The sequence below is a fragment of the Patagioenas fasciata genome, chromosome 13, assembly GCF_037038585.1.
Source record: "Patagioenas fasciata isolate bPatFas1 chromosome 13, bPatFas1.hap1, whole genome shotgun sequence".
Taxonomy (NCBI): Eukaryota; Metazoa; Chordata; class Aves; order Columbiformes; family Columbidae; genus Patagioenas; species Patagioenas fasciata.
Window position 1 is genome coordinate 11,463,038 of NC_092532.1, and position 24,704 is coordinate 11,487,741.

Consider the following 24,704-nt stretch of genomic DNA (forward strand, 5'->3'; position numbering starts at 1 on the left):
TCTTTTGTGATACTGATGTGCACTCACTCTGCCTCTATGATCATGTTTCTATCTGTATTTCAAAAGCCTTTAGTGTCTTAGGTGTTCCTTTTACCTTTTTCTTAAAAAGCTTCCTTATTTTTTACATAGTTCCTGTTTTCTGAGACTGGGTGTAGCTGTTCTGCATTGCTTTATTAGTATCCATAGACTAAATCAAAAGGGAACTAAAATGCAGAAGGCACCACAATTGAGACAATGAGGTTCAGAAATTTATTTCTGTAAATCACCATTGCCTCAGTTAGTACTCAAGGGGTACATCTTAAAGTTAACCACATAGAGTAGGCAGAGAGCCAGAGATAATAAGGTTATTTTCTTACTTCAGATTGTGTTGTGGAGGGACTGAAAATGGTCTAAAAATAGGAGATGTGTCACAATGTTATCACCCTGCAGCATAGCAGATAGGGCTCAGCACACTAAAGAGCTGCAAAGGGAATGGGTTATGAAAAACAGCTTTCATTTTTAGTTAAAATTTAAACACAGTATTGACAGAAAGCAATACTCAATGGGGAAAGATCCCCACAAATGATAAACCTTTGGGGCTTTACAAACATGCACGTAATTAAACCCTCAGCAGCACTAGTCTCCTTGAGATGTAAGGGCCTATGGCAAACGCCATGTTCTTGTAAACTCTTTTTTTCTCCCCCTAATGCAGTCCATGAACAGCTTTACTGCACTTTGCCAAACTGTTGGAGTCCTCATACAAATCATTTGAATTTCAGTATTTGCATTTCTGAGGGGAGAATAAATGGGGCATGAATATTTCATATGTTCCTCTGATATGTGAAGTATTCAAAAACTCCCAGTCTAAACAACGCATCGGTTAAGGGTTTGTGGCTGGCTCTATGGAATCTACAGCAGAGATAAGCTCCATTCCTTCCTATGAGGGCAGGAAACACGGAAACAATTTGCTCCATGCAACATTATGTTTCAGCGTTTCTTAGGTAATTTGTTTGAGGACTCGAAGTTATCTCTGGCAAACAATTTATCTTGGCAATATTGTTGGCTGTGGAAATGGGTTCCAAACCAGCAGGACTCACCGAGGAACCAAAGTCCTGACATGTCTGGTAATGTTTTTAACATGGCAAAACCAGTCCTATGTGTATTAAAACGAGTTTAAGATCTGCTCCACACACTTGGCAAAAATGCGAGGAGGAAAATAATATTCAACTGATTTGTTTTGAAGTTCAGAAGGAAATGAGAAACCTGTGACTGATGCATGACGCCAAAAATACAGAGAAAAAAGCAAGCTGAATGTAAGAATTTCTTGTTAGTTTAAATTTGCTAGCTTGCTCTTAAGCATCTGCAATATTGGCCATCAAACTTCACATTGAACATTTTAAACAGCAGTGCCTCTTTTAAATCCAGCTATCTGGCAAAGGAAATGTCAGGACTACATCCCATCAGAAAAAATTCTTCTGCACCCTCAGAAATCAAGGGCCTGCAAAATCAGATTAAGTGTAGGTCTGACGTCCAGTGTGGTTTTCAAGATCTTTGCACTGTAGTGAGTGCTATTTGCTGTGAAAAGCGATCCAGTGTTTGAGCAGAAATCAAAGCCAAGGAGAAAAAACCGCGTGTCATGATCTCTCCTCTGAGCACTGCACATGAAACCGGATTTTCAGAACTACATCCAGAAGTCACGGCTATGCTCACATCTGCAGGGTGGGACCCAGACATTCCTGTCCTTCAAGAAAGCTCAAATCGGGGAGAGAATTTCCTGTTTTCAGCCTGTATTTAAGACATATGTCATTATATGTGATGTTTCTTTACAAAAATTGTCAAATAGCTGTTTTATCTATACATCTTTTCTCCCTGCATTTGCATCTGGCGATAGACTGTTTGCCAATGTCGTATGATCAGTATGATTAATGTAATTTTGCGTGCCCCGGGGCTGTAGAAATAAGTGATGCACCATCCAGTGGACAAACGCACTAATTACACCGTGGTGACAAGTTATTAAACATCAGTTCCACTGAAATCGATTGCAAAATTTCCACTGAATTAGAAGCTCTTGGGGATGAAACGTGTGGGAACTGCTGAAATACACAACCCCTGGGTGTGACAACGTGCAGAGTCCTGTCTAGTCAATATTGCTTAAAAAAAAACCAACATGATACCTGGTTTTTTTTGTAATTTCTGGGTAACTGTCATATCTCAGACATCGTGACATAAAAGCATGAGAAAGGCAAAGTATTTTGCTTTTCTCAAGGGTTAAGCTCACTATAATCAGCATTGCACCCCCATTAGTATGTACCCCCAAATATGTTTTTCTTACTTTTGTTTTTATTCCTGGATAAATGACATACTGGTTACATCAAGGGAAAACAGGGAGGGGAAAGAATGTTTTACAAAAAGATCAGCTCCTATGATTTTGTGTCTATATGTATTTACATTCTGGCATTTGAATAGCAGAGAGATTGGTATCAACTAATTTATTTCGGTGTGTGAAACCTGGTTGTTGGGAAATACAAGACTACACACAAATCCCAGTTATTCCGAAGTTCCTAATATTGCAGCATAGAAGCAGAAGGAAATGCAAATAAAAATAAAAATTAAAAACAAAAAGGAGAAACACACACAGACATGCAGGCCGCTGTATTTTATTGTCATTTTCGGCACACACAGCCCCTTACACACTTGCTGCCCACGTCCCACTAGATGGTGGTCATGCTACAAGAGAAAAAATAGGATGCAGAAGTGTGGCCAGCGGTCATGAGTTGTTTGTCATCCTCCGTTCTTGTTTGTTGTTGTTGTTTTGTTTTGTTGGGGTTTTGGGGATTTTTGTTTTCTTGTTTGGTTGATTTTGTTTTATTTTGTTGTTGTTTTCTTTGTTTTTGTTTTAATCTTTATGTATTTTAAATGTATCAGCAGCTCACAGACTGCAAGGTTTTCTATTTTGCATCTCGTTTTTAAAGCTACTGGGTGTCTATTTTTTCCTAATTCGCAGCAGAAAATACTGAATTATTATAATGAACTTCTATTTCCATATTAAAAAAAAAAAAAAAAAAGTTGTCTGATTTCGCCACTGATGTTGATGCCCATGTTTCCCAAATTTAGTAAAGGGCTCCCAACTTGGGTACCAAATCAAGTTGTGCCGGGAGAGGATTGGATATTGGGAAAAAACTGATTCATGCGAAGGGCTGTCGGGCATTGGAACAGGCTGCCCGGGGCATTGGAGTCACCTTCCCTGGACGGGTTGAACAGACGCGGAGATGAGGTTGCCAGGGACATGGTTTAGTGACAGTTAATGGTTGGACTGCATGATCTTCAGATACTTTTCCAACCAAAACGCTCCTGTGACTCCGCGAACCCGCCCCCTCCGGAGCCGCGCGCATGCGCACAGCGGGCTGCACGCCCCCCGCTCCTGCGCGCCTGCGCGGGACTAGCCCCTCCCGCTGCGGCGCCTGCGCAGTGCGGGCCTCGCGGCTTCCGCCTCCTGCGGCTCTGCCCTTCCCGCTTCCGGGAGTGCTCGGCTCCGCGGAGCGCTCGGCGGCGGGCACGGTGGCGGGGACGGCGGGAGAGCGGCGGGGGCTCGGCCCCGCTCCGCCCCGCTCCGCCCCACCGGCACGGCGCCAACCGCAGCTCTGAGGGCAGCGGGGCCGCCACCGCCGCTGAGGTAAATTCACTCCGTTCCTTCTCCGGGCCACTTTTCCCCTCACGGAGCCGGGTCCCCTCGGAGTGCCCGCCACCACTCCCCCAGGCTCGGCCGCCCTTGGCTTTGCCTTCGCTTCCCTTGGGCCTCGCGGGGGTCCAGCCCTGCGAGGAAGTGCTGGTAGGACGAGCGGGGAAGGCTGGGCGAGATCAGGATCTTCTCCCGGGCCAGGTCCGGCCGGGCGCCCCGTCCCGTGTCAGTTCCCAGTGGGGTGCTGGTCTTGGCTGCGCTTCTGCCTCTTTTCGGGTTATTTAAAAAAAAAATAAAAATCTGGTAGCAGCCATAGAGAGGAGTGTATGGAAGTGTCCCTGAGCCCCAGGACACTTGTGTGGTAGATATGCAGGAACAGGAGTTGAACTCGATGATCCTTGAGGGTCCCTTCCAGCTGAGGACATTTGGTGATTCTCTGGTTCCAGAGGCTCAGCTGCCGCCTTGGGGAGCTGAAGGAGGAGAGAACAGCGAACGTTTGACACACCGCGATTTCAGTCATGTCGCAGCACTTGCTTTAGGGGGTTTTGCTGTTTTGTATGGTGCCAGTTTTCCTTATTTCCAGAAGGGAAGAACAGGGATTGCAGGAAGTGGGAGTGCAAATAATTTATGCTGTGAAAAAGGGGAGGGTTGGTTCATACAGCACGCGTGTGATCGGTGCTGTCAAAAAAGTGTTGGGGAGTCATTGGCTGTTTTCTATGCTACATATACAGTTGTATAATGGTATCAGGATGCTGAATTACAGTGATGTAACTGTTTGCTTTGCCGAAGACATAATTAGGCTGAAGTTGCTGTGACTGTTCACATTAGCAGACTTAAATTAGATCTTTTGAAGTGGATGCTCTCCGACTTTCAAAAATTACAGATAAAGTACAGCTGTAGTGATTCATTAGGAGATCAAACTCATGTAAAATTTTAGAGGTTTTAGATTTGAGTTAAATAGCTGAAAGCTCATTGCAGCTAAAAGAAATTGTTAATACTTTTCATCCCTTTAAAATTTATTGGTTTTGCTTTAAAGCAGTGTATTTTGAATTGTGTATATCTGATGGATTTATTTTTTATGCCTTTTATGAAAACCGAACTTTTAAGGGAAATAAACTGATATGATTCTGTAGCAGTTGAAAGGCTGAAGATGAAGAATATAGAGGAAGTGTGAGGCTTTATGTGTGTCTGATATGAGGAACCATTGAAACAAAGGCTGTAACACTTCTTTAATTAATACTGAAAATTGCTAGTGAAAATAGTTCAGCTTTGATCTATGACATTACCTTTTGGAAACTGGAAGGAAGACTTATATGTGGATACGTATATAATAACTGACAGAAAAATGTACTTGCCAGCCTGATATCACAGTGCAATCAATAAATATGATACCCAGCCTACTTTTAATTGTGAGGATAAATGGAAAAATTGTAATTAAAAAATTATACTTTGAAGTAGAATGTGATGCATGCAGTTGCTGTTGGCGAAGGAGTAAAAGTTTCAGTTTCTGCATAACAATACTGATATTGGTTTAAGCATTTAACTTGCTGGAGTCTAGTCTGAATTTGAGTTTGTGGCCCTGATCCAAAATAGGTAAGATATCAAGCCCAGCACATACATTGTGTTCGTGTCCTTCTCTCAGGTGAAGGTTGTTCTTAAATCCAGGTTCTGACCTTGCTGTTGTAGCTCAGTGAAATCTTCGCGTATCAGATAGTGTGTAACTTTACTGGGCACCAAAGTCTTGTGAAATATATTTTGACTTGCATGTCTGTGGGGGAAAAAAATCTGTAATCAGAAAGATAATCTTGCTGAACGTCTCGGATGTTCCTTGGTGCTTATGCAAAACTGACTTGGTATCACAAATATATCAGGTTTATTTCTTATAGCAAAGCTCTTTAATGCTTTTATCACTATGTGTTCTGAAGGCATGCTTAGGTTTTTTTTTCTTTCATTTTTCGTAACTTGGTTTACCCATAATTCTCATTGCTGGATGTTGAGAATGTTTATAACTAGATAACCAATTAGAGGACCAGCTTCCTGGTAAGACACCTGTACTTGTGCTTAAGTACTTTATATTATTTTTCTGAGATTATTTAGGAGCAGCATATTCTCTTTTCAGAGCTGAAGAGAAACAATTCCAGTGTCTTTCTATGGCCTGGCAATTGCTGTTTAGCAAGGAGAATCATTACAGTAGCTTAAAACTTGACTGTGTTAAATATGTATTTACTGAAGATTGTCTCTTGAATTTGTTGCCAGGTGTTTGTATGTAAACATTTTCACATTAGTTTTTTGTTTCCACTGTAAAGTGTCACCGTGTGCCTGCAGTAGAGCAGAGCTGGGTCACTACAAAGAAGGGCTACAAGGCATGAACAGGAAATTCATGAGATAAAAGTGGTACAAAATACATTGAGTTAGAGCAAAAGCAACAAGGATTTTGAGAGATGATGAGCTTTACTGCTGTGGCTGTGGGACAGATTTGTGGATAAACCGATAATAACATTTTGAGGTTATATCCTGGGTTGCTATCACAAGCTATTTCAGCTGCTCTTTTCCAGAGTTACGTCTGCTATGTTACCTGTGTCCCAGATACCTGAAATTGGGCATATCTCTTTGCAATTACAGATAGCAAAAGTTGCGTCTGTCAGAGCTAAATTTGGATTGTAGTTGATGGTTCTTCTGAGTAGTTGCTACTCCAGCCGTTCTTACACGTGCTATGGTTGCTGAGAAAGCTTGACCTTGAAGCCCTGGCAGAGTGTTCCTGGTGCAAAGCTCGTCTGTTGCTGGTGCTGAGCTAAAGGGTTTTCAGTGCACCTACTGGTTCATGTGGTTCGTGAAGTAGTTTTATTTATTTGCTAGACTGGTCATTGAGAAGAAGTTGAAAAGAGACAGTTTATCTATTAAATGGCTTTGAAGTTTGAATTGCATGTATCTGTAATAAAAAGCAGGTTATTCACCTAAATTAGGCATGATTATGTCTAGACATTATCTGATTGATACTTATCTGTCAGCAGTGAATGGCTTAAATTGTCTGTGGAATTTGATGCAGTAGTAGGTGTGTCCATTTGTTTTACTTGAATTTTTTGCAATTATTGAGGTTAATGTTTACACTGTAACCTTTTAATGAGACTACAGTTGCGTGATTTTGATTTGCCCACCAATGCTGTGCTTTCTAGGTAGGATTTAAATCCATTGTATGTGAGTGCTGCGGGATTATTATTCTAGTGTGTACTATCTGTTAGTGTCCTTACAACTATTGACTTATCAGTAGGCAATCAGAAGTGGTGAAATAAGAACATTCTCTTTATTGCATTGTAACTGAAATATGAGGAATCTTATGAACTTTCTGTTGTATAGTTTGAAGGAAAATGTGACTAAAAAGGATTTAGATTTGACAGCTGATGTATTTTTAGCCTGTATATACATTTTTATCTGTATATCTGTTTTTTAAAAAATAAAATTGGATATTTTTTTCCTACAATGTTTTTACTTTCTCCTCAATAAATAATAGTGAAAAGGACTGTGCATAACCCCTAAGTGCCTCATTTTTTTTCAGTTTAATTGACAGTGCAGGGGCCTCATGATACAATAGTTGTATTGTATCATTTGTCTTCCTAATGCCCTTGGTGACCTTCTTCTAGTAGTAAACTTGGAGAAGGGAGATTCTGATGTTGCAGTGGGTCTTCTTTAGCCCCATTGGAAAACTGAAGATATCTTAGACACGATGATTTTATAAGACCATCTTTCCAGTGATCACGAGTTCATAATGTAACTTCTTCAAAAGTTGTTTGTTTGGTTTTTTTTTTAATTCAAATAATATAGCTGCATTTTGTGCCTATGTTTCATTAACAATGAGGTGAAGGTCAGATGAGACATTCTTAACCTGAGAATTTCAAATAACACTTAAGAGTGGAACTGCATTGGTTTAACATAGTCAGAAGTGCAAACAGATGACGTTTTGCATGAAGCATTGAATAATTTAGTGTTATCTTCTGATGCTAGATAAAGATTTTTTCAAAGGTCAAATGGAAAACTGTTGCTTGGCATATTAGAGGTTGAAAGGTAGTGAATGCTTTGTCCTGGAGGTTTGTGCTTTAAGTATATAACACTCAATGTAAATTTGGTTAGGACAGGCATTGAAGCAAATAAATTAATAGTCTAGAGGAAAGCTGTGAGCATCTCAGTAGGGATGCCTGGTTCTTCATAAAGTCCAAGTGCTTTTCAAATGTGATCCTCTTTCCCTTGAAGGGGACCTGTGTGGGGGGTAATGGTGTGGGCAGCTGGAGAGAACAATGTACGGAAAGAACGGAACAGGGAAGGGAGCAACCACATCAAAATTACTGAATCTGTTGGTTTTGCAAAAGCTGAACTGTGGTGGCACTTTCACTAAAACCAGTAACTGGTGAGGCTACAACAAACACTGACATTTTGCATAGAATTACATTTAGCATTAGGGAACTGACTGAACAAATCATAATGAATTCTCTGTTAAACAATTTCAAATGATTACTCTGACTTCAATATTTCACCTGCAGAGGCTCAGCGTGTCTGTTCTGTTGCTTGTCATCCTCGACTCAGAGAATGGGTGGGTGACATTGCAAATTAATGTGATACACTCAAACTGTCTCTGTGCGTGTTGCTACTTCCACACAGTACTGTGCCAATGACAACTTAATGATCGTGGATTTCACAATATTGTGAAAACAAAAGTATAAAAGCTTATTTATATAGCAAATCAGAAAGTAATCCGTAGCTTCATGCAGTTATATGTGCATAGTAAGTATTTGTGTTACCTTTTAGGCTCACTTACTTGACATAGTCTTATGTTGTATGTTGTGTCCTTGTGAAAAGGAAGAAATGTGGTTCAAGATCATGAAACATTTGTCTTGTAAAATTAAGCATGGATAGAACAGCTTATGCTAGCGTTTCAGTCCTTATACTGCTTCATATATCGTAAGTCGTATGGTAATTATTTGCTTTAATGGTGGAATTCTAGCAAGGGGAACTTTCCCTTCATCATAGCTGTGGGTCATTTTCTTTTACATGCAGATTCTGGAATGAATAGCTTCTTTATTTTAAATTTTCCATAACTTGGTCTAATACTTGGAGTTGAAACATTTTTGTTCCTATCTTACAATTATAAAAATAGTGGAGGGCATGCATACTTGTTAATAACCTGCTACCAAAAACCTTGTTGTAAGCTCTGAAGACAATCAAGTAAGATTATTATTTTTTGCATGCTCCATCTCTTAGTCATACAGGAGTGGCAAACAAGAAAAAGGTCTTTGGATACGTTAGTTTGCAATGCTAAAATCTGATTATTCAACTCATCTTCAGACTCAAGAAGACAGATATATTTATAATGTTACTTGAAACACTGTTAAGAGTTTTTTAGTTTGTTCTTTGATAGCTTAATCTAAAGGTTTTTTCCCTAGTGGTCAGAAACTTGTTTGCTGTAAGTATATGCAGTGTATTTCCAAGTACTACTCTATGTGTAGATTACTTGTGCTTAATGCTGTTTTCCTGATGAAGCAAGAGTGCTTTGCTAATAAGTTTGTTGTTGATGTCTTTTCAGATTACGTCAGATATGACTATGTGAATAGCCTAGGATAGCCCAAAGGAAGGACATGATGTCAGAATAACATACAAAACATTTGTGAGGTATGTGGGTTTTTTTTCTTTTGTGCTAAAAAATTTCTTGGTCGTCTTTAATACAGATAAAATAAATACAGGGATTTTATGCCATTTCATTTGTATGCTAAAGGAGTTGCTAGCAGAATTGATCTAAAATTCACGTTTGTCATGACAAACACCAATACTTCACTTGGCTGTCAGTTCTTCATATATTGAAAGGCTTAGTTGAAAGTTTATTGTTTGTATTTTTGTGAGTCCTTTTTCTGAGAGAAAAAAGTTAGACAAGAACATTTCTTTAAAGCTTTACATGCCCATTTTAGGGGAAATAATAGCCAGTTTACCTAGTTATCTTCATATTCCAGCTGCAAAGTATGTAGTCTCCATGAAACTTGACTTTGCTTTTACAAGTTTTGACCACAAGGAGTGGTTGATGTCCCATTAACATTAAGATGTAAGGATCAGGAAGATTTACTGAGCAGAATATGTTTCTCTGAAATTATTCTTGGTCGATAGGACTGAGAGTTTTTTAAAGGATTTAAAAATACATAGTTTCACCTGAAAACTATCCCAGTGTGAGTCTCTTTACCTAGTTAATAGTCACTTTGACCGTTTTACACTAGCAAAGTGATTCTATATTAAAGGTATAGACTGTAAACTAAAGTGCCATAATTCATATACCAGTCACATATAGGCTACCATTAATAAAGGGGAAGAGAACTGAGACTTCTGTGTGACTGTCGTCAATCAATAGAATGCTTTCAAGTTCATCTCAGACATGACCTTTAATAGCACAAATCAATATGATTTTTAGAACATGGTATACTTCTAAAGTACCAGCCTGTTCTTAATGCATAATGTTTAAGCTTTAATTTCTCTCCTGTTTGTTTATAGCACTTTGGTTTTGCCACTGGTATCTTTGCTTGTTAGAGATGTCTGGAAAATAATTTTGTTTTCATGAAAACTGTTAAGGTTTCAAGTGTTGTTTTCGTTCTACATTGGAACAACAACAAAGCCCTAAAAGAGTTTTCATGAAATTAAGTTAATTGATGTGTTCTTTGAAAATCTGATTCATGTAATCCATTGCCACACTAATTTAACCACTTCTATTTGTTGCCTTTAAGTTTGGTCTGATCCAAGACCATTTTGTAACTTATCCAATACATCTTTGTAACAGGTTCGTTTGGGATTTTTTTGTTGTTGTTTTTTTTCAACACAATAGCACTTTTGTCAACAAACTTAGCTGCTTTCTAACTTGCTCTGGGTTTTTTTGTGAGCAATGTGCTAGAAGAGCTTTATTTCCATTCTGATTTTTTCTTTCTGCTCTTCCCTGGATTTCTGGAGTAGTGTGAAAAGTCAACAGTCTGGTGCCATAATTTGCTGTTTTCTGAGAGACATGAGCTGTAATTTAATGAAGATTTTGAAATTTTATTTTGAGATAAAAGGTTGCATTTTTAACAAAAGTGGAGGAGTGGTTTATGGGCACAGCAAGATGGAAATGAAACCATTCGAAAATTCCTTTGTCAAGCATTGAAGTTGCTTAATAAAAAAAAAAATTGATTATAAAAGTCAGTGGCTTACAAAATTGTTGATGGAAGTTGGTAAATGGGTATCTTTTGATTACAGAAATATTTCATCTGTATGTAGTCCCAGAATTGTTCAGGTTTTTATTTAAAAAAATGTCGATAATCTGTTTTTGACTTTGATATATTTAATCTTACCAAAATAAATAATCAGAGATGACTGTATTTCCAGTTTCCTCATGCATAGTAACGGTGTCTTTGCTTCCTGCAGGGCAAGGCCAGAAAACCATGCAGTCATCAGGGCACAGGTTCCGTGATGTTGAGCACCACCCGCTTCTCGCTGACAATGACACCTACGATTCCTCTTCCTCGGAGGCTGACATGGCAGAGAGGGTTTGGTTTATCCGCGATGGCTGCGGGATGGTCTGTGCTATCATGACATGGCTTCTGGTTGTCTATGCAGACTTCGTAGTGACTTTTGTCATGTTGCTGCCTTCCAAAGACTTTTGGTACTCTGTGATCAACGGTGTTCTCTTCAACTGTTTGGCGGTACTGGCTTTGTCGTCGCATCTGAGAACTATGCTGACTGATCCAGTAAGTATGCCATCATCCCTGGATGGTGGGTTGGTCTCTCCTGTAGCTTATTGTCTGCAGAGAAGAAGGGATGTCACTTCTCTTTATAGAGAAAGTAGCGTTAGATTCAAAACCTCAAGGTGGCTGGATGGTATCTGTGATTTTCCTGGTGTTCTGTTAAGGAATCCATACATAATTTTTGACTTGAGGAGCAGACAGTATAAAATTAATTTATAAGGGAGGCTTAGGCTCATGAGAAATACAGTTTATTTGTAAAATATTAACCTAGGTTCTGAAGAAGCTAATAAAGCTTTAATCTTTTCTGTCCTATTTTTTCGTAAATTTTTTTGTCACATGTATTTTCAGAACTTCTTAAGAAATCATAGCTTCCTCCTGTTGTGTCATTTGAAATATATGTTCCATTTATTGCACATGAAAGAACTTTTAGAGGTAGACATACTGAAAAACCTCATTCACATATTCACCTAAAGCAACAACTGCTGTCCTACATGATTCTTACATTATCGTGTTCACGTATTTGGAGTCAGTGGGAAGGGAGATTTAAGCTGAACCTGCATTGGAACAGTATGGGTCTATAAGGTGTTTGAAGGACTCATTTCTTAGGAATCTTCAAGAGTTCAAGAGATGAAGTTGTTTATTTTGTACTAAAATCTATTACTCTTGTTAGGGAATAAATCTGGGGAGAGAGGGGTGAGGGGAAAAACATTTATTTTTCTCCATATTTTTGAGACAGTAACACAGTGTATGTAGAAGCTCTGGGTGTGTTCAAAAAACCAGCAGGGTGTTGTAGTTAATGGTTGTCTGGGTGTTTGATTTACTTCCGTGCCCCACCCAGTAATGAAATGTTACCACTTCTACAGACTGTGACAACTAAGAAAGTTAATCCTTTAAGGATAGATTGCTTAAAAATATGTCCTGGTAAAACTGTGTGTCTTTCTAGTCCTATGTTGCTCTTCATGGATAAAACATGATAAAAATTGAGATGAATCGCTACCTTTTTTTCTCCACTCCTTTCCTGCTGGCTCTCAGAATGCAAGACATGACTGTGTGATGGAAACTGAGATTGAAGGAAAAAAGGAATAAACTGCCTCAGAACATATGTGAATTAAATTTATTCTTATAACTATAAAAATAGATTTTTCATTGAAGTGAATTAGTGACCATCTGAGACTGTGAAGGATGTTTTTGCAATAGAGCATGTTTTTATCAGTAAAATGCTAAGTGCAGTCTGGCTTAAGGGTGAAGCACCATGTGGCCAATGAGTTCATCAGGAGCAGAACTTGGGCTGTGTCTCGGGCAAGACAAACACCAGGTTCTTATTCCAGGCCATAGGCAACAAAAACTTTTCTGCCTCAGTAGAGAGGTATTTTGCAAGTGAATCTGAAGTGCCTGGTGGTTTCTAATTCTGTCCTAAAATCTTCCTTAAGGTGTCTGTGTAAAGTGACAATGTTGCCAGAGGGCTTTTTTTTTTGAAACAGAAATAATTATAGGAAGTTGCGGATGAATTAAAGCAACCTGGACAAGACTGTCCCTGGGTGAAGAGAGTGCTGGCCTGGACAGCTGGTACAGAAAGGCCACTTTAGTTTCACATCCTGGTTTATTTCACAGTCTCTTGTTCTCGTGGTTAAGCCTTTAGCTCTAAAAATGAGCAAATTGACAGTGGTACTTCCCATTATTTTCTTCTTACTAATCCAAAGTTGGATTCCAATCTCGCAAGGATCCTGCCTGCTGTTTCTGTCTGTTCATCATCTTCCTCAGTTGTGGTGAAACAGCTGCTAGTGCAACTCTGTGGTGAACAGCTCTGAGAACTAATCGCTATAGAATAATTTATTTCCCTGATAGGTTATTTTTCTTCTGGATCAGTTCCTTCAACTGTTTACCATGTAGCTACACAAACTTTGACAGTAGCAGAAGGCAGCAGAGATTACTAGATGTAGAATAAAGAAGCCAGTGATGGTTCGTGGTGACAGTATCCAAGCTAAAAGGTTAAGTATAAAGGAAAAAAAAATGACTGTTGCTTCAAAAACTTGTGTACATGGTGCAGATCTGTCTTTCTCTTCATTTTTTGTGTACTGGTGACAGTGTATTCTATCAGAGTTATGCTAATAATCGGCCATAGATGAGTCTTGCTGAAATGAAACTGAATTTGAGGTCAAGCAGAGGTAATTTATTCATTTGGAAATAATTCTGGTTTATGACAGACTAGTTTGGAGTGAATGAACTTATTTCAGCAATTATCCTGAGATTACTGGAATGAAGTCTATAAAATGTATTTTTAAACGCTCTCATATCATTTCAGAAGCTTTTTCTTCTTTAACTGAAATTATTTCAGGGGGCTGTACCCAAAGGAAATGCCACTAAAGAATACATGGATAATTTGCAACTGAAACCAGGAGAAGTGATCTACAAATGTCCGAAGTGCTGTAGTATCAAACCTGAACGTGCACACCATTGCAGGTACACCATAGTTTTCTTTAAAGCAGTTATGCATATATTAAGTCTGATATTTTTGTGTTATTTTCTTCCCCACAAATTTCTTTTGGTATCCAGTAAGCTCTTAAATTCATACATTGCAGAGTATTTTATCAATATAATATGGGAAAGAAGCGGGAGACACGAGAGTTTTTAAAAATATTCATACTGTGGTGTCTTAAATAATTACTGATCTGTGAATAATTTTTTCCTGTGTATCATTCTAATTATTGGCCCCCCATTATCAACAGTACGGGACAAAGAGAAGAATCTCAAGGAAATTTCTGATAGAAGCTGTTTTAGGAAATGACTCCTACAATCTTAAATTAAGAAAATACAGATTAGTTTTAAACAAGCACTTTAACTTGTGTCTTCTTTTCTTCATAGTGCATAATTTGAAGTTATATGTGAATTGGCAGATTATTTTCCCAAAGTTGGATGCATAATCGGTTAAATGCTTGTGGAAGATTCATTTCAATAAGGACAGAAGTGATAATGATTTGAACTTTAACATACTATGGAAGACAGTAAATTTATCCATTTTTCCTTAATTCTTAGTCTTTTGAGTTTTCAGGCACTGGGGATATATGCATTTGTAATGTTTATTGTGTGAGAGTCGAAAATAGATATGCCTGCATAAGGAAGACTTACATAAATATGTAAATGTTCCCGGTGGCTGTCTCTAGGTGTGAGCGGTGATGTGTATTAGATTGCGTGGAGTATTAAATTTAAGTCTTGGAGTTGGTGCCCGTCAAAAGAACAGAGTGAAGTCTTGTCAGGCCTCTCAATTTATTCTGTAAATTTGTGGTTTCTAAATTAAATGTCTCAGTGTATGTCACTTATCTGTGTGAAAGTTATGGCTGAGAAGCTGTTTCCATTATAAATACTCTGCCTTGGCACTGAAATCTTGTTCATCTCTCAGATGCGAGTGGGTTTTTGTATCTGGAGTGTGAAAAGAAAAAGTTGCATGTATAAATAGTCAAGTATAGAATTGTCTTCAGATCATCTGTGTTGCAGGTTGGCTCTTGCAGGGATGCAGATACCAGGCCTGCTTTCATGTGCGATGAGTTTGGTTCTGGCTGGCTTTATTAGCCCTAATCGAATGTTACATGAGCACGACTCATGTCGAAGGAACACAGAACATAAAGTCTTAATCTCTGGGGATTCAAACCAATTCTGTGTGGTCTGTTCAGACATCCTGGCACTGTGTTCATGGGATGTGCTAAAGGGACATCCAAGAGCCTCTGCTGAGGATGGGCTGGATCTTGCTGATTTTCTCATCTCAGGTTCAGGCTGGCCCCTGTGGAGACTTTGCAGGTATCTTTGTAAAGTCTTTCCTGCATCTTTGGTCCCGATAGGATTTACTAATTTGGAAGTAGCTCTAAATGAAGACATCTGATGTTGAACTCTGCAGATGAGTAACGAAGCTGGCGTGCTGTGCCCTGCGGAGTCCCTTGGGTCCACCTGGGCCCTTGTCCTCAGCAGGCACTGTATTATCTTGGATGTTCCAGTAGCCTGTGATCCCAGATAAGGCAGTGTTGATTTTAAAATTATTATTTCTTTGTAGAAGAAGAATAAAAATAAGCTAAGTAGGGACTTTGAATACATCGTTCATAGCAAGAATTGGAGTGGCATTGATTGAAAGCAAAGCAAGAACAGGTAGTGTCTAGAACAAAGGAAATCTGCGATACTTTCAGACGGTTTGTTTTCACTGACTGCTGGTTCAGGGACCCAGCTTTGCATATCCTGTGGATCCTTTTACTTTTCTATGCCCTGGTAAAAAACAGTGAGATGTTCCATGTAAGGACAAAGGATGCAGTTTAGTGCTTGCACAGGGTGTAACTGGCTTTACAGAACATTTGAAAGAGAAAGCCAGAGCCTGAAAGGGTATGTGCTGTCCTTTTGTAAGCCTGCTCTCAGGTTTTTCTCAGCAGTTGCATGTCTAGTTTAATTGCCTTTGTTTCTGTTTCTCATCTAATACACGCTACTAGTAGTTGCTATTATCTTTTCTTAAGTAAAACAAAGGATTTACTGCAATTTTTTGAATGTTGAGTGCATACTGCATAGACCAGCTACCAGAATCTGGTGCCTTGCTATAGATTTGGCAGTGCAGGAGTGTACTGAATAGAAAAAGGGTTGGTTTGATTGCACTGCCAACATTTTATTGGCGTACAAACCCATTCCAAGGACATTAAAAGGGATGGTCTGGTCCCAAGTAGGCAAAATGGCAATTTGCTGATAGAAGAGACTTGAAAATGGAAATTGAAGTGGGTTCCTGTTGGGAAATAGTTATACTCAAAGCCACAGCTCATGTTTTGAGTAGTAAATTATTAACAGAAGAGGCTCTTATGATGTAGTTATGAAAATTGTTGTGCAACACTGCAGCAGAAGTTCTTTTGAAGAAGAAAAATAGTTTCATAGTACACATTAGTGGTGGGAGAAAGAACAAGAAATCTTTATTTACAGCTAAATATCTAGCCTCAGTGAAAGATATTAAGCTTAGTTTTACTAAGCAGTTAACATTTTCAGCGTAAGGAAGAGGTTTAGCCTGAGTGGATGCTATTTGATTTTCACTGAAGAAGCACAGCTGTCATTGTTTGTAGCCTTTTCTGGGTGCTTGTGTTTGCTTGTGGGGAATTGTTCTTCAGAATCAAGTCACTGAGATATTTTCATTAGTCTTCCCATGTGTTCTTGTTATCCAGACCATTTTCTCTTAAACCACGAGCTGTATCTCTCTGAATTTTGTCTTTGGCATTCAGAACATGTCATTGCACCTGCGGTTGCCTGAGTGCATTCAGCAGCTGTGCCAAGCTGGAGAAGACCTTCCTATATGCACAGCCGCTTGTTCTCAATACTATATTGTTCCTTTTGTGTAGGCGTGAGTGTTCATGCACAGTGAAATGACCCAGGTTGCGGTTCACGGGATGACTTTTCCTGCACAAACATCTGTGCTTGTACAGGGGAAGGAATAAAAACACGAGCGACAGGGGCAGGAAAAAGGCAGACCCACTGTTTCCAGCATTGCTGTGAGTTTGTTGGCTGGAAACGTTTGCTGAATCGTGATGTGAGATTAGGAATGAAGGCAGGGTTCCAGGCATCTGATGTCTTCAAGAGCTCTGCGTGGGCTCGTGAGAAATACTGAATGAGCAAAAGTGTGTCCTGCCCACCTCACATCCTCCAGTGTTTGCCTTGATGGAGTCTGGATAGGATTTTACTCAGTACTTCACATTAATATTCATTTTGGAGTGACAGTGTATATTCTATGTTACATTAGGAAGCTTGCATGGTTGTGGTGACTGGAGCTTGTGAAATAAATAAGAGCTCTGGAAATAAGAGACTCCCACAGAGCTCGGGGGAATAAATAAGAGGCTGAACTTACAGGCAGTGGGCTGTGAACTGAAAATTTTTTGGGGAGCCTTCAGAATATCTCCTCTTGAATGATGCTTGTCTCTTCTGCACTAGAGGGTGGTTGTGGTGTTTAATTATGGTTTTTGGGTTTTCATGTGCAGTTGGAACTATGTAAAATAATAATTTGCATCAGAGGATGAATCATCTTCATTGTCCATAAAACAAGAGGCAGTGGGAATGTCAGGGCTGGGGTGCAGTAGCTCAGGGCAAAGGGAGCTTCAGAGGAGCAGTGAGACATTTAGGATTCTTTCATATAACCTGCACAGCAGTGTGTGCTGTATAATTGTACATATGTGATGGCTTTTGAAATATTTAATGCCTCGGAGCATTGATTTCCCCCCCCCCACACACACACCTTTCTTCACTCCAGTGACAGTCGTCTGGCTTTGCTTATGGCTCACCACTGCAGCACTCATAGAGACCGTACAGAAATAAGCATGCCTTGAAAACAAAGGATTTTGAATAACAGTGCCTGGGTTTTTTAGGCTTATTTGGCTTTGTAGCTGCTGAAATGAAAATGCTTAATATTTTGAATGTTCTGCAGGAAAATGAAGAACACTGCATGGCTGTGTTAAGTACAAAGCTTGGAAAATGAAATATGGCATTACTTAAGCTATTGATTTATGGAAGAACTTTGCCACATGTTGCAACTGTACTGTTTCTCTTGCATAACTGCTTGTTTGGCTGCAGATGGACCTGAATATAAGAGAAATGAGCCCTTTGGTGCTGTATAGCCCAGCAGATGAAGTTATTGAAATATTTGACTTTTCTAGAAATACCTTGACTCAAAGCTAGGCAGAAATTAAGTTGCAGAACTAACGAAGAGCAGTAGTGTTGAAGTATTCATTAACAAGTATGCACAGAATGTGTGCTGCTCATAGTTTCAATATTTTTGTTTTATGTTGAGGAAGTGAAGTGTGACATTGGCTGTTCTTTAGTTGAGATTTTGATTGCATATGTCATAATTGTATGGCCAGTTGAAACCTCAAGTGGGACAATTTCTCTCTTAAAGATATTAATTTAATTTTTTTCTGATTCACAAGATAAATTTACAACATGAAAGTCTGTAAACTTTAAATAATTACTTTGTCTAAAAAAACTTCTTCAGAAGGGAAAGGTTTTTTTAATACTGAATCTAGAAAGACCTGAAGCTTTGCTCATTCAGTACCACAAATGTGAAAAACAAGTTACCAGATTTGCTTGATTGTGTGTTTGGATATGGAGTGATAATCATATTAATACTGGTTTTCTTATGTGAAGAATATCTTATCTACACAGTTTTGTAACAACCAAAAGCTGAATTGTAAGTGAGCAAATAGTTTCTTTAAAGAAATGCAAATAAAATCACTCTTTGCAGTTTGTCAAGAAAGATTTCAGCACATCGTCTTGTGACCGCTCAATACCTTTGTACATTCAAATGCAGAGTGTTGCTCAACAGAAGTCTCTTTTCCTCTCCTTCAGTATTTGCAAACGATGTATTCGAAAGATGGATCACCACTGCCCGTGGGTGAATAATTGTGTGGGGGAGAAAAATCAGAGATTTTTTGTTCTGTTTACGGTAAGTGAAAATCAACAGCAGCTTCATCTCAGTGTGAATCTACCTTGATTGTAACAATTTTAGTTGTGCTTAGGAGTGAGTAATGGCTTAAGGACAAAATTGGTTTCTGTTGTTTGGGTTTTTTTTCCTTCTATGCAAGATATTCTCCAAGCAGGAAGATATTCCTTCTCACTTTAATCTTGTAAAGTGCTGTTATTTAAACTGTTTTAATTTTGCTGTGGTTTATGTAGTAACAATTAGTGAAATGGTACTGAGATTTAGGGATCTAATCCTTAAACTTTCATTGTTGCCCACATCTTTAGATTCAAACTTAAGTAGAATTTGGTTTAATATCGTTGCGTTGAATTAAAAATTGCAATAAGAAAGTATATTCGCTGTGTGATGGTAGAGGTTGGCTGAAAGGAATGTCTGGTGTACTGCCTTGCAGCAGTCAAAAATAAATACGCTCTTTTATTTCCAGATGTATATAGCCCTAATTTCAGCTCATGCACTCATACTGTGTGGGTTCCAGTTCTTCTCCTGTGTCCGAGGGCAGTGGACGGGTAAGCAAGTACTCTCGCTGCCATAATCTAGTAGATATTAAGGAAAAGTCGTCGTGTTCCACCTATTTCAGTCCCATGTATGAAATACCACAGGACTTTGGTCTTTGTAAAGTGAGGTCCTGAAAATTATTCACACCTGTTTACCCATCTCTTTTTTTTTTTCTCTTTCCTTTAGGCTTTCACTGTAAGAGCTGTGGCTCTCCAGGGTGTTCTCACTCCTTTTCCAAATAGGAAAAATGGACCACCTCTGTAAATAGGGAGGAAACGGTTGGTCCTCAGCCACCTCAGCACTTTATTACTTGAAGCTGTGGGGCTCCTGTCGAAAAGGAATTTCCCAGATTGTCCCAGTTGTTTGTTTAGGGCTCTGACTTGGCATTTCTTGGTGTTCCAGTCTGCCAGAGCTCATTCTGATCTTGTGCTTTTGACAGAAGATGGTTGATCAGGTGTTCTTCTGGTACATAAAGCAACAGGGGAACCCATGGGACTGGTTTTTGCTGAATATTCTGTCAAATAGATGGAATCTTTTTTTTTTTTGCTTGACATATTCTGCTTCCCATATACTATCCCATTTCTTCTTTATTTAACTATAATTGAGTTAGTCAGTTGATCAGAGGATCTCCAGAGATGGGACTGTAAGTCAGAACCTGGTTGCTTTGTGTGGTGAATTAGAAAAAAAATAAAGCAATCACAGTGAAATGGAATATCTGGATTAACTAGCAAGTCGGAGCTGACAATGGTGGTGGTTTTTACAGTGTTTATTGTGCTTGAAACTTCAAGCTGCTCTCATCTTTATATATGAGCAGTTCCAAGTACTTAAATCAGCTTATGAGCAAACTTTTATTTGATATCCTTGAAATACTGAAGCAGGATTGCAGTGATGTAGTACCATGTGCTTTATAGGAAGCCAAAAGTGTTACTTCCTTAAAATTCTTTATTTCCTTGGGCAGCAAGTAAAGCTACTGCAGTGCTAGAAATTAGAAGTTGGTTACAATTGCGGAATGTCATTTCAAGTGTCAAATACTTTTAGCTTTTATTGCTGTTTGTTGAAGAGATGTCTCATTATGAACATGCTCTATAGATTTTTATTTTTTTTTTATTAACTACATGTGTTGTTTTTACAGAATGCAGTGACTTCTCCCCACCTGTAACTGTGATCCTGATGATCTTCTTGTGCCTTGAGGGTTTTCTGTTTCTCACTTTCACTGCAGTCATGTTTGGCACCCAAATCCACTCAATATGCAATGATGAAACGGTAAGGACCTCTACTTTTCTATGCTGTAATAATTATTCTAGGAATAGATGTTGTTTTAGTTACATGTTTAGTTACATTTAGTTACTTTTACTTTGGAGAAAACCCCAAATCTCAAATAGCTCATCGTTCTTCTTTTCTACAGTTGTAAGGACGGAAATACTTGCTTGAGGTTTGCTTTCTAATACAAGTTTTTGCATTATTTGCTTTTCTGGTATAAATTTTACAACTAGGTGTTCAATTACAGAGATTGCTCAGCTTCTGACTTCAGTTTCGACTTGCACTTCTCAACTCCCACAAACTGATTTTTTTCCTGAGAAATGGCTGCTTTTCTCAGATTTACGCTTAAACTAGATATTTTGTGTCAACTGTTCATACTTGCATTTACTTTGATAGCCTACATTAGAATATAACCATAGTTTGGACATTTAGCTCCCTTGCCCTTAGGTCTGTCACATTAAGCCATGTTTTGTGATGGACGATTGACTGGGAACATAAGGAATTAGAATCCTGTGACTGCTCAGAATTTTCTCATGTGAGGCTATTTAAAAGTGTACTTCTGTACTGAAGAGAAATTGTGAAAAACAATTGGTAAATATCCAACCTTCATTAGCGGGAAGTACAAAAAATAATCATCAAAATAATGCATCTGGGAGAACAAGCCTTCCCTCAGTAATTGCAGTACCAGTGACTTCTTGGAAGCCTTATTGTCTTGTTTCATTAACTGAGTAAACAACTTCTACTGTAGCTTTATTGCCTTAACATCAGCTTTTCTGGTTATTTTGTCTTTTGGTTTGAGAGGGGGAAAGAGGTAGAGGTGACCAACCTTCTTGTACACGTTTTATGTTCTAAGGCCCGTGCCCTGTACCCACAGAGCTAAATCAGCCATTCTTATTTCTTCTGTACTAAATAACTAACAGTAAGAAGCTAATCAGCTCACTAGCTATACATTAAAAGAATGCAAAATACTCATCAGTTTTGATAACTGCTATTTGACTTCACTGAACTTTGGACTTAACAGTGTGTGTCTGCTTGTATACAGGAGATTGAAAGACTGAAGAGTGAAAAGCCAACGTGGGAGCGAAGACTCCGCTGGGAAGGAATGAAATCTGTTTTTGGGGGTCAGCCTTCACTCCTGTGGATCAATCCTTTTGCGGGATTCCGAATCAGGCGGCTTCTACTGAGAGCAAAGAAAGGAGGGCCTGAGTTTTCTGTTTGAGTCTTAATTATGCTGGAACTTGCAAGAATACTATATAATATTTATTTGGGGCCAGAGAAGGCTGTCTACATATAATCTGTGACCAGGTGAAAACTGATATCAGACATTTGCTTGTAGCAAGCAGAGTTTTATACGTTTATCGTCACAGACATCTCATTAACTTTCAGAGACCCGAACTGGATCTGTAATGGTCTTAACAGTGAGATAGCAAAGGAGAAGCACGTGGTCACACTAAAGAAGCCAAATGTCATGCTACTGTAATTTATTTTACAAGATGAATTATCCATTTTTGTTAAACCCTTTTTATTTGATAAATGTTTGGGGAATTACCTGTGTGTTTTTATAAAAAGTATATACTTAGGTGCAGTTGTCAATCATAAGGAGGAGCATTATGGTGAAAGTAGATCTCAAATGAGACCTGGCTTTCAAAATCCAGTTTTCAGGGAATAGTGGTTTGGTCAGTTTTAATTTCTATTTCAGCTTGTCCTGATAAAGAGAGCTGTACCCTTGTGTCCCACTCCAGGCACACATTCCTCATATGCAAGTGATTCAAAGGACTGGTGCACACAGCAGCATCACACACCACAGGCACTGGGACACCCCTGCCTAATGTCTTCCCAGGCTCACAGAAGCATGTCTCGTGTTTGGCGGTATCAATCTCATATGGCATTTAGGTAAGTTCTAAATCTTTGGTGAACAACACTTTCTAACTACCGGATGTGGCAAATTTCTTCATCTCCAATTTTTAATGCATTGATTCTGGGGGAACCGAAGTGTAGGTGTTGGACGATTGTATCTAATCTTCTGTGCAGGGGTAAGTGGAACCAGTGGCTGTATCCTCTTGTGTGAGAATAAATGAATGTACTGCACGTTGGAGTTATTGACTGAAAACAGTTGTCTCTGTAAGGTCTTGCTCTGCCCCTTTTTTATTGTACAGACTTTTTGTAGAAGGAAAGTTGGTAACTTAATGAACAAAAACATCAGAGGAATGAGGGAGGTTGCCTTTTCCTCAAGTACAACAGATCTTACATGTAGAAGGATCTGCAACAGAAGGAGTTATTTTGAATTTAACCATTTTCCAACCAAAACTACTTACAGGAAATGAGAGCAATATAGATCTAGAACTGCTTTATGTGGGCCTAACAAACAACAGTAGTGCTAAGAAGTGTTTATAAACGTGCAGGTAATGAAATACAAGTTGCAAGTAATGAAATTCAGATAAAAGTGGATTCTTTAAATATTTAGACTATTTTTTATATTGTTAATCTGTTCTATAAATTATCGACAATATAAAGGATAAAGCAGGAGCCTTGATGCATAGCTTGAAATCGTGCCTAGAAAGTCAATAGCTCCCTGGTTTGGGACTTGCCTTAAAATTGTCCTGTTCTTGCTTTTGCTTTGCCAGTAGCACTGATGCTCTGTCCCACCTCAAGCAGTTCAACCCGCTGAAGAATCCCACATTATAAAGTTTATGTACTAGAGAAGCTAAATTTTCTTTTTTCGATGAGCTGCTTCTCTGTTTCTTTGTAACCATTTGTGGCACCTCAGTGCCAGCTTCATCAGGTTTTGTACCATTGGGTGGGTGAAATTAGTAAGGGATCCGTTTATTATCTATGGCCCTGTGAACAAAACTGTGCAAAAAACCTGTTCACTTTGCTTGGGGGAGATGATGTGTAACACTGGACAATTTCTAGGCGGACACATCCAGTGAAATTAAAGTCTAATGAGCAAAACTACATCTCAAGTAACCGAGGGGAAAGGTGGAAGTTCCACAAGTATATTTGCGTATTCGGTTGCACATCTTAAAGTTTGTGAAAAAAATGCATCTGGCTTTGTCATGAGGCTCTTAGTGTGTATATTGTTTAATAAAATATCCTGGTGAAAATCAGAAAATATCACCTCAAGCGGTTGAACCCTGTGACTTAGCAAGTGTGCGCGTGTGTGAAATCAGGTTTACTTGGCTTTTCGAACCCTTGTTACGTTGTAATTTTTTAAATGTAAAAAAAAAAATAAAGTAATGAATTGAAGTCTTAGTTGATTAAGTTCTGCTCTGTATGTCACATATTTTACACATATACATGTGTATTTGCATAAATTTAGGTTGCATCAACTTCAGGGTAATGGTTTGTAATTTATATGTACATGTGTATCGAGTAACAGCTGATACTGCTCCAAATTAAAGCTGCTTCTCTGCTTACTAAGGGTTTTAAGCTCTGCTACCTGCTCTGATAATTCTGCACCTCTGAAATATTTCTGCAGTTTCTCCTAGTGCTGTAGCGCAGGATAAAGTTAAAATAAGACCTAGATTCAATGTTAATTAAGTCAAGTGTTATAATTGGCAAGAAAATTGATAACTTACGGAGAAATAGGTAAGATTCTGTTACCTGAGATGCACAATTCGTGTTTTTCTGACAAGGCAGGTGGGCATTTGCTGGGCACCTAAAATATTTTTATGTCTTTGAACCTCTTTTGTTAACAAAATCATGATTCCAATAAAGCAAAAATCTAATAAAATTGTCACTTCCAAGGCATGTTTGCATAAGAATATTGATTTTCCATAGGGAATAAGGAAGAGATTTTTTGCTGTGAATCTATTCTTGCCCTAAGTAGAGACACGTTATTCTTGCTGTAAACTTCACCAGACTCACTGAAGGCTGAGTCTGATATCTGCTTGTTCCTGTGCAATTTTGTTTTCTTCTAGTTACTACCTTAGGTTATTAGCTTTCAGTTGAGACTGATGTAGTTGGGATTTCCAGCCATAGGTGATTCTTTTTCATGAAGAATAAATCCCTGAGGTATTTGGAGAGATCAATACAGAAACTTGAAAACTTGGTTTTGAGGGGAAAAAAAAAA

General features: G+C 38.7%; 1 protein-coding gene across 2 annotated transcripts; it reads left to right on the plus strand.

Annotated features, from left to right (window-relative positions):
- Positions 1-3,576: 3,576 nt before the first annotated feature.
- On the plus strand, positions 3,577-24,382 carry ZDHHC7 (zinc finger DHHC-type palmitoyltransferase 7). 2 transcript variants are annotated; one of them, XM_065848054.2, is made up of 9 exons: positions 3,577-3,652; positions 9,231-9,316; positions 11,081-11,403; positions 13,736-13,860; positions 18,745-18,841; positions 19,302-19,383; positions 20,505-20,635; positions 21,675-21,753; positions 22,375-24,382. In XM_065848054.2, the coding sequence occupies exons 3-9, from the start codon at positions 11,098-11,100 to the stop codon at positions 22,527-22,529; spliced, it is 975 nt and encodes a 324-aa protein (XP_065704126.1). In that variant the 5' UTR covers positions 3,577-3,652; positions 9,231-9,316; positions 11,081-11,097; the 3' UTR covers positions 22,530-24,382. The 2 variants fall into 2 exon arrangements, with proteins under 2 accessions (XP_065704126.1, XP_065704127.1); XM_065848055.1 differs by having other exon boundaries at positions 21,675-22,514.
- The last annotated feature ends 322 nt before the right edge of the window (positions 24,383-24,704 follow it).